The 15,098-nt window shown below is 45.2% G+C and overlaps 1 protein-coding gene across 1 annotated transcript in view; it reads left to right on the top strand.

Moving 5' to 3' along the window:
- Positions 1-15,098, top strand: part of IL6R (interleukin 6 receptor) — a 46,936-nt gene that overhangs the window by 6,296 nt on the left and 25,542 nt on the right. The window contains 3 exon segments of the mRNA XM_030188179.1: positions 1,576-1,821; positions 9,605-9,728; positions 12,646-12,821. Of these exon segments, the coding sequence (XP_030044039.1) occupies positions 1,576-1,821; positions 9,605-9,728; positions 12,646-12,821 (546 nt within the window).

The raw sequence follows: 15,098 nt of genomic DNA, 5'->3' as shown, positions 1-15,098 counted from the left end.
GGTGCGACTTTTAGGAGATGAGTCGGACATACATCTAATCTGCAGCTTTTATTTGTGAATTTACGTAGAGCAGCAGTCACCTTGTCGGGTAACAGGCGATTGAATTTGATCCAAAAGCGGTCAGCAGGGCAAGCACCCGAAGGCACATCCAAGGATGCCAGAAAGTCATCCACATCAGAGAGGCAGCTGACGGTTGAAGACCGCAGGGTAAGAATTTTCTCCTTGAAGTAGGTTCCAAGTTGTATAGCTGAGGGAGGATCAACACTGGAGCGTTCTAGCTTGCGAGTATCTAGAAAGGTGTTTAGTAGTTGATATATCTGTCGGATGTCCCGGCCAGCCGCCTGCATCTTAGATGAAAAGTAGGTGCGCTTTGCAATTCGGATGGCGTATTTATACTTGCGGTGACTACTTTTCCAGGCCTCCCGAGCCTGATCAGATTTACCTTTTCGCCAAGTTCTTTCCATACGTCGTACCTCACATTTCAAAGCTCTCAGGTCTGTTGAGAACCAGGGTGATAATCTGCGAATGTACGAGGATTTGAGACGCAGGGGTGCAATTGTATTCAGCACAGCATTGCAAGAGTGGTCCCAGTCAGTGAGATAAGTGGGCGAGGATGGTTGCAGATCCAAGCCGTGACTATAAAGAGACCTCCAGAACAAGCTGGGGTCAATGACACCTCTGGTGTAATGTTGGTGAGACTGACGAGGCCGGAGGGGACCTGAGGTTTGCCAACGCAGGGTGAACTGTAGTTTAAAGTGATCCGACCAAGCCGTTTCCAGCCAGCGAATATCATGAACAGAAAAGTTCTGATCGTCAAAAAATTTAAATGTCTCTATTGTATCTCCTCTGTTCCTCCTTTCTTCTAGTGTATATACATGTTGAGGTGCATAAGCCTGTCCCTATATGTTCTATGTCCAAGACCACTTACCAAATTTCATAGCTGCCCTCTGGACTGACTCCATCCTGTTTATATCCTTTTGTAGGTGCAGTCTCCAGAATTGCACACAGTTCTCTAAATAGGAGCTCACCAGAGACTTATACAAGGGCACTGTTCCCGCTGGTCATTCCTCTCCTTATGCACCCAAGCATCCTTCTGGCTATGACCATCACTTTTTCTACCTGTTTGTAAACTTTAAGGCCATCAGACACAATAACCCCCAAGTCCTGCTATGCTTTTGTACATAGAAGCATTTGTCCCCTTTATTGTACCATTCCCTCGGATTCTGTGACGAGTGCATGACCTTACATTTTTTAGCACTAAATCTTAGTTGCCAAATATCGGACCATTCCTGAAGCTTTGTTAGGTCCTTCCTCATGTCATCCACACATTCTGGGGTGTTCACCCTGTTGCAGAGTTTGGTATCATCCGCAAAGAGACAAAGCTTACCAGACTGAGGTTGTCTTATGATGCTATACATAAAACTAACCCATCTGGAGACATAACTGAAGGACCAGCTGTATGTTCCAAGATAAAAACTTCAGACCATCGTATGAGCTCTTTCATTATAGCTTTACTTTTGTCTAGCTGCATTTCTGCCTTTTTATAGTATCTGTCCTTCACATTTACCTGTGCAGTGATTCCTGCAGAGGCCTGGCTAAGGCCAGCTGGAGTGAATGTTAACCTGACATGCCTGGATGAGAAACCAAATAACTCCTCCATTTCCTGGAAACTACAGAATCGAACACTGCGTCTGAAAGCTTCTAACAAGGTGATGATGAAAGGGCAGCTACTCCTGAAATCTGTGCGGTCCACAGACTCTGGAAACTACAGCTGTTACAGAGATGGTCAATGGATCTGTAATATTCAGCTGTTGGTAGGAGGTGAGTGAAAACACAATGCCAATGTAAGCAGCTGGGAGAATCACTTCTGCTGAGCAAAATGTCCTTATTTTGTCACGTCTTCTCATTTAAATTATTAATCCAGAACACTTACATCATTTGATCTATGTTGTAAGAAAGCTGAAATGTAATTGAAATGTTTCTCAAAGTTATTTTTAAGGTAGGTTGTGCTTAGCAGTTGTGTTTTCCAGCAGTGTAGTGATTTCCATAGGTCTGGTTGAGGTCTCTGGTGGGGTACAGTGGAGGGCATGCTGGGGGGAAATTGAGCAAAAGTGCCACAAGCATCATGCCAAAGGCGCCCCACAATCTGCAGCATTAAATACTTAGGAGAGGGCTATTAGATTTCTGTGCTTTCTGTATTGATTACTTTTAAATGCTGTAATCTACATAGATACCCCTGATGTTATGCTATATATCGTTAGAAAAACAAAAACCATAACACTCTAATTTATATCCAAGCTACAAATTTACTATGGTTCTGTATGGCAGTGAATCTGTCTTCTACAAATTTCTTCCAGTTCTTAGACCTATATAAATTCTTTACCATCACAGTTGGTGATGACTGATAGCCATCTAAAGCGAAGATACTTACCTGTAGCAGGTATTCTCCATGGATAGCAGTTTTCATATTCTCACAAGTGGGTGACACCGATATGTGTCTCCCGGTCTGGCATTTTGAAAAAGCTAAAAAGAGAGCTTTGTGGAGCGTGAGCCTCATTCCACTGTGCATGCGAGAGTGCCTTTCTGCCTGTTGAGCGAACACGGTCTCCTCAGTTTAATACTATAGCAAAAAAACAAAGTAAAAATAACCAAGGAGACAACTCCAATGAGAGGTAGAAGGCATTGTCAGAATATGAAGTCTGCTGTCCTAAGAGAATACCTGCTACAGGTAAGTATCTTCGCTTTCTCCGTGGACAAGCAGGCTTCTATCTTCTCACGTGGGGAATTCCTAGCATCCAAGCTCACCAAAAACAACAAACATTGGTCAACTGGGCCTCGCAACAGCAAGGACATAAAACAGATTAACCTGAAACTATATATACAATCTGAAAGAGTGCAGCCTGGAACACAATAAAATGGACACCGGAGAGTGGAGTTGGATTCTAGTCCCTAAACAGATTGTGCAACACTGTCTGCCTGAAACGACTGTTGCATTGGGTATCCTGCTCAAAGCACTAGTAGGATGTGAATGTGTGGACTGAAGACCATGTTGCTGCCTTGCAAATTTCTTCAATGGAGGCTGACCTCAAGTGTGCTACCGACGCAGCCATGGCTCTGACATTATGAGCCGTGACATGACCCTCCAAGGCCAGCCCAGCCTGGGCATAAGTGAAGGAAATGCAATCTGCCTGCCAAATTGAAATGGTGCGTTTCCCGATGGCGACCCTCATCCTGTTGGGATCAAAAGAAACAAAAAGCTAGACAGACTGTCTGTGGGGCCTTGTCCGTTCCATGGCCAGGATGGGCATGAGGTTGGGGAAAGAATGTTGGCAAGACAATCGACTTGTTCAGATGGAACTCCAACACCACCTTCGGCAGTAATTTAGGGTCCATACAGAGGACTACTCTGTTGTGATGAAACTTAGTATAAGGTGCATCCACTACTAAGGCCTGAAGCTCACTGACCCTACAAGCTGAAGTAACAGCCACCAAGAAAACGACCTTCCAGGTCAAGTACTTCAGATGGCAGGAATTCAGTGTCTCAAAAGGAGCTTTCATTAGCTGGGTGAGAATGACGTTGAGATTCCATGACACTGGTGGAGTTTTGACAGGGGGCTTTGACAAAAGCAAACCTACTACTAGTACTTAACATTTCTAGAGCACTACTAGGGTTACGCAGCGCTGTACAATTTAACAAAGAGAGACAGTCCCTGCTCAAAGAGCTTACAATCTAATAGACAAGTGAACGGTCGGTCCGATAGGGGCAGTCAAATTGGGGCAGTCTGGATTCACTGAACGGTAAGGGTTAGGTGCCGAACGCAGCATTGAAGAGGTGGGCTTTAACCAAAGACTTGAAGACGGGCAGGGAGGGGGCTTGGCGTAAGGGCTCAGGAAGGTTGTTCCAAGCATAGGGTGAGGCGAACAACTAAAGGCTGTCTAGAGATGGGCTTACCTTCTACACGTTGATGATGAGCACTAATTGCACTAAGGTGAACCCTTACGGAGTTGGTCTTGAGACCAGACTTTGATAAGTGTAGAAGGTATTCAAGCAGGGTCTGTATGGGGCAAGTAAGGGGATCTAAGGCCATACTCTCACACCAGACTGCAAACTTCCTACATTTAAACACCTCTTATTGGAATTTTTCCTGGAAGCCAGCAAGATACAGGAGACACCCTCCAAGAGACCTAAGGAAGCCAAGTCTAGGCTCTCAACATCCAAGTTGTGAGAGCGAGAGGCTGGAGGTTGGAATGTAGAAGTGACCCCTCGTTCTGAGTAATGAGGGTCAGCAAACACTCATTTTCACGGTTCTTCAGAGGATAACTCCAGAAGAGGAGGGAACCATATCTGCTGTGGCCAATACGACACAATCAGAATTATGGCTCAACAGTCTTGAGTTTCAAGAAAGTTTTTCCTAAAACAGGTATTGGAGGATACACATACAGAAAGTCATCCAACATTAGTCTGTCACGGGCCTGACGCCTGGAACAGAATTGAGGGACCTTATTGTTGATCTGAGTGACAAAAGGATCCACCGAGGGGGTGCCCCACACTCGGAAGATCTTGCGGGCTACGCCCATATTGAGAGACCACTAGTGCAGTTCAATTATCCTGCTCAGCCTGTCGGCTAAGGTATTGTTTGCACCCACCAGATAAGTGGCTCGAAGGACTATGCCATGTTGGCGAGCCCAATGCCACATCCAGATGGCCTCCTAACACAAAGGACGTGATCTGGTGCCCCCCCCCCCCTTGTTTATTGGTGTAATACAGTGCAACCTGATTGTTTGGATGAGAACAATTTGGTGAGATAACCAATCTCTGAAAGCCTTTAGAGGAGATTGATCTGAACATTCATTTCCAGGGCGGACCAAGCACCTTGAGTGTGAAGCCCATCTACATGAGCTCCCCATCCCAGGAGAGATGCATTTGTCGTAAATACTTTTTGTGGCTGTAGAATTTGGAATGGAAGTCCCAGAGTCCAATTTGAATCAAATTGTCGACCACTGAAGAGAGTGTTTAAGCTCTGGGGACACTTGGATGACATCCTCCAGACTCCCTGTGGCTTGATTCCACTGAGAAGCCAGGGTCCATTAAACTTATCTCATGTGAATACATGTCATGGTTGTAACGTACACTGTGGAAGCCATATATGGCCCAACAATCTAAACAACTGCCAAGCTGTGATCTACTGAGAGGCATGAAGCTTGGAGGCAAGTGAGACAAGATTGTCCACTCACTTTTCCGGGAGGTAGGCTTCAACCCTCTTTGTGTCGAGCAACGTTCCTATGAACTCCAATTGCTGGACAGGGTGGAGATGGGACTTGGGGTAGTTTAAAACGAACCCTAGTAGCTCGAGCACCCAAATAGTCATCTGCATGGACTCCTGAGCACTGTCCTCTGAGGTACTCTTTACCAGCCAATCGTCGAGATACGGGAACACATGGACTCCCAGTCTGCGTACTAATGCTGCCACTACCACTAGACACTTGGTGAAAACCCTGGGAGCTGACGCGAGGCCAAAAGGCAACACGTAATACTGAAAGTGATGTGTTCCCAGCCAAAATCGAAGATACTTCCGGTGGGCTGGAATAATTGGGATGTAAGTCAGGGCGTAGCCAGACCTCAGCGGGAGGGGGGTCCAGAGCCCAAAGTGGGGGGGGGGCACATTTTAGCCCACCTCCCCCACCGCTTCCCACCCCCTTAGCCCTGCTGCAAGGTACCTTTGCTAGTGGGGGTCCCCAACCCCCGCCAGCTGAAGCGTTTCTCTGTCCCGCGCTGGTCTCACACTTGCTTCCTCTCCTGTTTTCAGTATGCCGTGAACTGCACACTCATTTGATTGAAACTTAGCATGCATGAGCATGCTCAGTTTCATTAAAACGAGAGCATGCATGGCGCGACTGGAAACAGGAGAGGAGGCAAGTGCGAGACCTGCGCAGGACAGATAAACGCTTTAGCTGACAGGGGTTGGGGACCCCTGCCAGCCACACCGGGGGCCCCAGAGCCAATTTGGAGGCCCAGGCCTCTGTGCCCCCCGTAGCTATGCCACTGATGTGAGTATATGCATCCTTTAAAGTCCAGAGAGCTTAGCCAGTCATTTTTCTGAATCATTAGGAGAAGGGTGCCCAGGCAAACCATCCTGAACTTTTCTCGGACTAGAAATTTTTGTTCAGGGCCCTTTGGTCTAGGATGGGACGCATCCCCCTTGTCTTCTGCAAAAAGAAGTACCTGGAATAGAATCCCTGCTCTTCCTCCCCTGGTGGAACGGGTTTGACCGCATGAGCCTTCAGAAAGGTGGAGAGATCCTCTACAAGTAACTGCCTGTGCTGAGAGCTGAATTAAATAAGCTCTTGGTGGGCAATTTGGAGGTCTGAAATGCCAACTGAGGGTTTATCTGAGATGGACTATTTGAAGAACCCACCAGTCAGAGGTTATAAGAGGCCACCTTTGGTAAAAAAATTTAGCCTCTCCCTAACCGGCAAGCTGTCCGGGATTGACACTTTTACTGCGGCTATGCTCTGCTGGATCCAGTCAAAAGTTCGTCCATTGCTTTGTCTGGGAAGCAGCAGGGGCCTTAGGTGCACACTGTTGACATGAACGAGTGCACTGGGGCTCAGCTTGAGTAGGCTGGCGAGCCGAAGAATTGTACCTACTCCTAGAACAGTAGTAGGAACCACTCCTTGCCTTGCCAAAAATCCTCCTAGATGAGGAGGTGCATGCAGAAGGCGCCCGGCAGGAGAGAGAAGAGATTGTATCAGTGTGATTCTTGATTTGGTCAGTGACCTCCTCAGCCTTCTCTCCAAAAACTTTATCCACCAAGGGGCATCCGCCAACCACTGCTGAACAGAGTGTTCCAAGTGTTAATAATAATGAACATGCTACAGAAATATAATGAGTTGCTGGGGTAGAAAGAATGTTGATTGCAGCCATTTGTAGATAAGAAATGTGAGAGCAAGCTTCAAAGGGAAGGGTTGATGACGTACACATTGGGTTCAGTGTGAAAGAAAGTGAATATAAACAGAGCAGCATATATGTGACTTAAGCAAAAAGCATAGCTAAGCAGAGCTAACTAACTTTTGTGTATTATTGCTGATTGTGTATTGCAAATATAATAGATTTTGCTTCCAGTGTGGAGTTCCCATACTGCTTCTGTCCGACGGAGGGCAGTCGACAAAAATAAAAAATTTTTTGATTATTCTTTTTATAACAGGTGTCAGTTTCTTTGTTTACACACATATAGGGTGTAAATCAACACAAGTCAAACACGCTGCCATGAGAGTCTGCATATTTCTGTACTTTGAGCAGAGATCCTGGATGCCACATCAAGTGTCGTAAGTGCCCCTAGCCAAGAACTTTCGAGACACCTTCTGCTGCTTGACCAACTGGCGAAAAGGCTTGGCATGCTCTGGAGGGAGCGCATCCACCAAGTCTGTCAGCTGTCACACGGAATTTCACAATCAGATGCTTGTGAAGAGCTGGTAGGATTGTTTACAGAAGATGAGCATTGAAGTCTAGTACATTTTCCTCCCAAAAGAATCCAGAGTTCTAGCTTCTCTGGCACCAAGGCATAGTCCCTAGTACTCCTGGCTCTTTTAAGAATGGACTCCCCCACCATGGAATTGTGAGGCAACTGAGGACTATCAAAACCAGGCACACTGTGGATTCAATACTGGGTGTCATTCTTTTTTAGGAATGATAGGGACCGACAGAGGAGACTCCCAGTTCCTGATGAGGAGTACCTCATGGAGAGGTACAGTCACAGCCTCATTAGGAGGAGATGTGTAGTCCAGGACCTTTAACATCTTGGCCCTGGGCTCATCCTCCACTTCTAAAGGAAATGGAATGGCATCAACCATTTCCTTTACAAAAGATGGAAATGAAAGGCTCTCCGGGGGAGACCTTCTCCTTTCAGGTGGAGGGGAAAGTTCAGAGAGAATCCCATAAGAATAATCTGAGGAAAAGTATCTGGAATCCTCCTCTGAATCCCAGTGTCGGAAAATATCTCCCTGTGGGATTGCCGAGACCGAACCTGCCTCAATGTCGAAGAACCATGTCCTAGAGAGTGGCTTCAAGAAGTTGACTCCCACTTTGGCTTCCTCTGCCAACGTTGAGGGAGTGCCGGCTTGGGTGGCAGTTGACACCGGACCCGCAAGTGGCACCGGCATCAGAGGCTGCACCGCAGGCTAAGGGCCAGGCAGGACCACAATGGGAGGTAGAGTAGGCGCAAGCACCCCCGATACCGATGCACACCACTGCATAAGGCCATCTAGCAGCTCTGGGTGCAATGCCCAGATGCGCTTATCAAGGGCTGACACTTGGAAAAGCTGGGGTGCCGGTTTAAGCGCAGGTTGCAGAACCGCTGGAGTCTATGCAGGAGTGAGATCTCGGCTGCTTGAAGTGAGGTGCATCAGCACCTCCTGTATGGAGGGGGAGTGATCCTCCAGGTTCAGATGCTTCTCGGATGCTGAATCCTTTGATGCTCCAGAGTTCCCTGCACCATGCATCAAGGGTGACCGATGATACTTCTTGGCCTTTGCCCAAAGCATGATCACCAAGGCTCCTCGGTGCTGATGAGGATGACGTCGAATCCTCACATTGCCTCGGGGTCAGGTCCGACGATGGGTGGTCTCGGGGGGCCTGCACAGCAGGAGGCCTTGAGACAGGTAGAGACCCACTCAATGCTTCACTGTTCCAAGTGTCTAAAGGTCTAGAAGCAGCCATGCTTACCAACGCTTGTGATGCTGGTGCGATACTCGACGTCCATGCCTCCGACCTCGATGCCAATGCCGACATCAAGGAACCGGACTTGGCTCCAAAAATCCTCTCTTGTTGAGCTTCTTGGGAAGCCTGGGTCCTCTTTTTCATGCAAGGACACAGAACACAGTTAGCAGGGCTATGGTTGGGCCCAGACACCAAGAATGGGTGTCTTTTCCTGAGATAGTCTGACTGCACCGGGTACAGCACTTGAAGCCACTGGGAATCTTCATGGACATAGATGGAAAAACTTAGTTGGCTAAATTAAATTACTTGATGGTGCCTGAGAAAGGGACAAGGCACAGAGAAAACAAAGAGAGAGACCCGACCAAAGTCAGGGCCTAAAATTGGCCTGATGACAACAGAAAAAATAATAAAACTGGGCAAAATGATTATAAAGAAATTAAAGGAAGGGTAAAAAAGGGTTCACATACAAGGAGCCAAAGAGAAGACATAGAAAAACAGCCGGAAGGCACAAAATAGCTCTTAAAAAACTGGGTGAGTAAGGAGAGGACAAAAAACAGCACCTTCTCCTCAGGTGGAATAAAGAGAACTGAGGAGACCTTGTTCTCGTGATGGGTGGGAAGGCACTTGCGCATGAGCGGTGGAGCATGACTCGCACTCCACAAAGCTCTCTCTTTAGCTTTGGCAAAATGCTGGACAGATTAGAAGCCTGCTTGTGCTTGAAGAACAGCATCTTATACTTTGGCTATATGGCATACACGAAGTGCCTGAAATCACCCTGCCAGAATTACTGCCAGCTCTCCCTTTGCCCACCTCATGTATCTAGCCTTGGGGCTAGAAGTGGTCATTGTTTTTCTGTTCCCCAGTCACTAACAGGCTCTCTTGTTTCAGAAATCCTGGAGAAGCCAAAACTGACCTGCTATCGAAAGTTTCCTGTCAGTAACATCAGATGTGAATGGAAACCTTTGAACAGAATGTCCACTGATACAAAGGCTATTCTGCAAGTACAGAAGGGGTATGTGTGTGTGTGTTGTGGGGTGGGGGGGGGGGGGGGGGAGAACGGTTCACATTTGCTCACTCTTGGGGTAATGTTTTTAATTTCACCCCCTGAATGAAATGTACCTGCATCTTATACCTAATTTTCAAATGAAATGTATGTGTATACGTTCCCTTTGAAAATGCCACAGGTCTACTGTGCCTCTTTAGTTTGTGGTTGTCCCCAAGAATCGCTCCCTTAAATACAACCTTTGAAATTGTACTTTCTAGTCACATTTTAGGAGGGGGACAATTTTCACAACTGGCATTCTACTCAGGAAAATACAGTAGAGACCCTCAGTGATGTTGTCATGTTGCCAAGTGTGCAAGTTCTCTTCCTGTTTTCCGGCTTCACACTCTGCTGGTGATAATAAAAATACTGCATTTTTAAATATAGATACTCTATGCCTGCTCTTTATGCATAAACTATGTTTTCCATGCATTTTTTAAGGGGTTACCATTGTTTTCCCTATTACTCGACTTTTCACTTATCTGACAATGGCTGGGTCCCGTTTATGTCAGATAGTTGAGACTGTACTGTAGATTTTTAAAATCTATGTGAAGGCATTTGAAAATTATCCTCCTTGGACCAGATTCTATATATGGTGCTCAAAACTGTGTGCAAATGTGGTTGCATGCTCAATTTAATTGGTTAATGATCCAATTAGCACTAATTGGGCACTAGCAACCAATTATTGGCATTGATTGGCAAAATTTTGGATTTACATGCGCATCTTGTAAAGTGCTATTCTATAAAAAAATACACGTGGAAATCCTATAGCATGCAACTGAAAAGGGGGCATGGCTATGGGAAGAACATGGGCGGATCAGGGGCATGCATGCAGTGTTATGGAATTTGGCGGATCTGCACCTAACTTACATGCCACAATTTTCATCGGCTTTTAGCTGGTGTAAATACTCATTCCTAAAAGTTGGGCGTGGATCCTGGAGGTACACGCTATTCTATAAACAGTGCCTAACTCAGAATGCCATTTATAGACTAGTACTAAGCTTGGTTTCTGTCCAACACCAAAATTTGGGTACCATTTATATAATTCCTCCCTTATGTCTAATTTATATTTCTGGTCAGGAGAAACCAGTGCTCCAGAAATAAACACAAGGCACCAGTATTGCAGAAAAAGTGCTTTATTTCAACATTACCCAACGCAGCCACGTTTCGGTGACTACCTGCATCAGGGGCGTAACATCTTTTGAAGAAATCTGTCAAGTCAACAACAAAATATATATAGGTAGAAAGAAACACTGCAAAGTGATGCTTTAAAATCAAGTAATTTGACTGAAAAGGGGTTTAGGTGGAGATAATGGAGGGAGTGGGTGAGGGGGACACTCCTGTCATATTGAAATATAAATTTTTCTGCATTGCTGTTTTTATGTTTTATTTAATAACAAAGATTTGTTTAAAATAAAGGTTTTCGCACAAAACCCTTTATTTAGTTTAAAACAATGCTTTGCAGTGTTTCTTTGTTCCTCTACATATTTTGTTGATGAAATGCTTTTTTTTTTTTTTTCAAAAGATGTTACATTCTCAATGCAGGCAGTTGCCAAAATGTGTCTGCATTGGGTAATGTTGAAATAAAGCTCTCTTCTGCCATACTGGTACTTTGTGTTCATTTCTGGTCTACTGATTTCTCCTGATCAGAACCTCCTCTTTTGCTCTTGACTTCTTTATCTCTTCCTATTGACAGACGACCCATTAAATATACATTTCTCCCATCAGTCTGGGGGTTCTCAACTTTTCTATTCAAATGCCTTCTGATAATAAGTGATTAGGTGACCTCTACTTCTGAACAAAACTTAGAGTTTTGGGGTCATCTTTCATTTTTGTCCTTGAGAAGACTTTGGAGTGAGAAATTTGTAGGGGACTCTCCAATCTCTTACTCTCCCTCCTACCTATTTTCCAGTCTCCCACCTAAGTATCTTCAGTCATCTTTTCCATAATCTGTTCGGCTCTTTCCATTGTTATCTCTTCTTTCTTCTCTATCAGCTTTATTTCCTTTACCTAGTCCTCCATGATACCCTCCTTTTAGCTCTTTTTCTTTCCATTCCCCATATACCCTTATATAAGGTGGTTCTTCCATGTTTCTCCCTCACTCTCTACATTTGACTGTTCATTTTCTCCCTCCCCCATAAGTTACTTCCTAAATCAGGTATATTTCCTGCCAACTTTAATGTTTACATTATTCACAACAAAATTGTTTATAATTTTGCTGTGAATTATAGAGGGGCATTTTTGATGACACCCTTTTCTTCTGGTCTTTCATCTGTTCTCGCCCCTTGCCAATTCATCCCTGGGATTCTTCCGCCCTCCTCCGGTTCTACAAACCCACTACTAACTAAGGATCCACTTTTATCAGCTACTCTCTTTACATTTTTCCCCCCTTTCTCTCTCTCCCTCTTGATGAGTCTGTTTCCTACTGGAATGATACTCTCCCTTCCCAGTTCCTTCATTCTTCTAATCCTCCTGCCCCTGGTGCTGCCCTCCTTAGGAAACAGCCCTGGTTCCATAGTGGCCTTTGCCTCCTTTGACAAGAGGTGCGGAAGATGGAGTGTCTCAGGCATAAACACCTCTCAAGCTGCTTATAGGTGCTCAGATCTATTCATAGGTTCTACCACTCCCAACTCAATTAAGCTAAAAATTATTATTTTATGCATCTAATTGCTCTCTCTTGGAAACTTTTTCAGGTTGTTTCTCATCTCACTTCCCCTTCTGCCTTGTTGGTCTCTTCATCCAACTTTCCTTCCACTGAGAATTTAGCTTCTCATTTTTCTTTAAAAGTACTTCTTTGGAACTCTCTTCCCTTCCAGGTCCTCGGTACATCAAGGGTGTTATGCATTAAGGGGATGTTGTTTAATGTTTTATCTTTGGATTTCCATAGGTTTAATGGTGAATTCTTCACTGAGAAATGTACTTATTACCAGAGCACACAGAGATTCAGCTGCAGACTGAAACACAGAGAGGAAGACGACACAACTTATGTGGTCTCCATCTGTATCATGAACAATGTTGATAGCCAATCCAGCAATGAGGAAATGTTCACAGGAAACAATATCCGTACGTAATGTATGCAGTGAGAATAACACATACATCAATGAACCAGAGGCGTAGCCAGGTTCTGATCTTGGGGGCAGCATTCTTTTATAAAATAGGCGCCGGTTGGTGTCAGCTAGACAGCAGTGTCTGTGTTGTTGTGCAGGTGCTATGGTGGGCAATGATTAATACAGGATGTCTCTGTTGCGTCCTGCCTACAAGGAAACAGTAAGTTACATCAGGAGGCAGGACGCAGAAGAGGTCCCTGGACTGGCCACAGCAGGTAATCTGTCTTCTTAACTACAAAGTAAAAATATTCAAGAATAGCGCACACATTCCTTCCACTGCTAGACACCTTTTTTAAATCAGATGGGCTTTGTTTGTGTGGTGACTGGCAAGGGGGTACTCCAGGACTGCACTAGAACACAAAACGTACCACACCATAACAGCCCTAACCCACCTATCAGAAGACAGTGCTATATATATTACACTGGACTGTAGAGCACCAATATACCTACTATTGGAAAACTGGAACAAACTGCACTGTTACACATTCCTACACAGAGACTACATGCTAGCAGAATCCTTCACCTCAGTCACACATGCAGAACATGGACAGACCCTCATCTAGATAAACATAAGATTAGCCATACTGGGTCAGACCAATGGTCCATCTAGCCCAGTATCCTGTTTCCAACAGTGGCCAACCCAGGTCACAAGCACCTGGTAGAAACCCAAATTGTGACAACATTCCATTCTACCAATCTAATACACAATAGGGAGCCACAAAAAAAAAAACCCAACAACAGAATTGAAATAGAGACCCCCACACACACACACACACTCTGTCCAAGGAAGCCAGACTCTATAAACAGTGCAATGCTGGTACAAAAGAGAGACATAAATGCATTTTCTCCTGAACATTTTACACAGCAGGTACATCTCAGTCTTTACAAAGTATTAAATAAAAATTTCTACCTTTGTTGTCTGGGAATTTGGCTGGTCCCAATCTTTTTTTCCATGTTCCATGAGTCAGTCTTACAAATTCTTTTCCAGGCTGGCCTTTCCATTTCTTCTCTCACCTCTTACATAAGTACATAAGTACATAAGTAGTGCCATACTGGGAAAGACCAAAGGTCCATCTAGCCCAGCATCCTGTCACCGACAGTGGCCAATCCAGGTCAAGGGCACCTGGCACGCTCCCCAAACGTAAAAACATTCCAGACAAGTTATACCTAAAAATGAGGAATTTTTCCAGTCCATTTAATAGCGGTCTATGGACTTGTCCTTTAGGAATCTATCTAACCCCTTTTTAAACTCCGTCAAGCTAACCGCCCGTACCACGTTCTCCGGCAATGAATTCCAGAGTCTAATTACACGTTGGGTGAAGAAAAATTTTCTCCGATTCGTTTTAAATTTACCACACTGTAGCTTCAACTCATGCCCTCTAGTCCTAGTATTTTTGGATAGCGTGAACAGTCGCTTCACATCCACCCGATCCATTCCACTCATTATTTTATACACTTCTATCATATCTCCCCTCAGCCGTCTCTTCTCCAAGCTGAAAAGCCCTAGCCTTCTCAGCCTCTCTTCATAGGAAAGTCGTCCCATCCCCACTATCATTTTCGTCGCCCTTCGCTGTACCTTTTCCAATTCTACTATATCTTTTTTGAGATACGGAGACCAGTACTGAACACAATACTCCAGGTGCGGTCGCACCATGGAGCGATACAACGGCATTATAACATCCGCACACCTGGACTCCATACCCTTCCTAATAACACCCAACATTCTATTCGCTTTCCTAGCCGCAGCAGCACACTGAGCAGAAGGTTTCAGCGTATCATCGACGACGACACCCAGATCCCTTTCTTGATCCGTAACTCCTAACGCGGAACCTTGCAAGACGTAGCTATAATTCGGGTTCCTCTTACCCACATGCATCACTTTGCACTTGTCAACATTGAACTTCATCTGCCACTTGCACGCCCATTCTCCCAGTCTCGCAAGGTCCTCCTGTAATCGTTCACATTCCTCCTGCGACTTGACGACTCTGAATAATTTTGTGTCATCGGCGAATTTAATTACCTCACTAGTTATTCCCATCTCTAGGTCATTTATAAATACATTAAAAAGCAACGGACCCAGCACAGACCCCTGCGGGACCCCACTAACTACCCTCCTCCACTGAGAATACTGGCCACGCAATCCTACTCTCTGCTTCCTATCTTTCAACCAGTTCTTAATCCATAATAATACCCTACCTCCGATTCCATGACTCTGCAATTTCTTCAGGAGTCT

The sequence above is a fragment of the Microcaecilia unicolor genome, chromosome 14, assembly GCF_901765095.1.
Source record: "Microcaecilia unicolor chromosome 14, aMicUni1.1, whole genome shotgun sequence".
NCBI lineage: Eukaryota > Metazoa > Chordata > Amphibia > Gymnophiona > Siphonopidae > Microcaecilia > Microcaecilia unicolor.
This window is presented reverse-complemented; position numbering and strand designations above follow the sequence as displayed.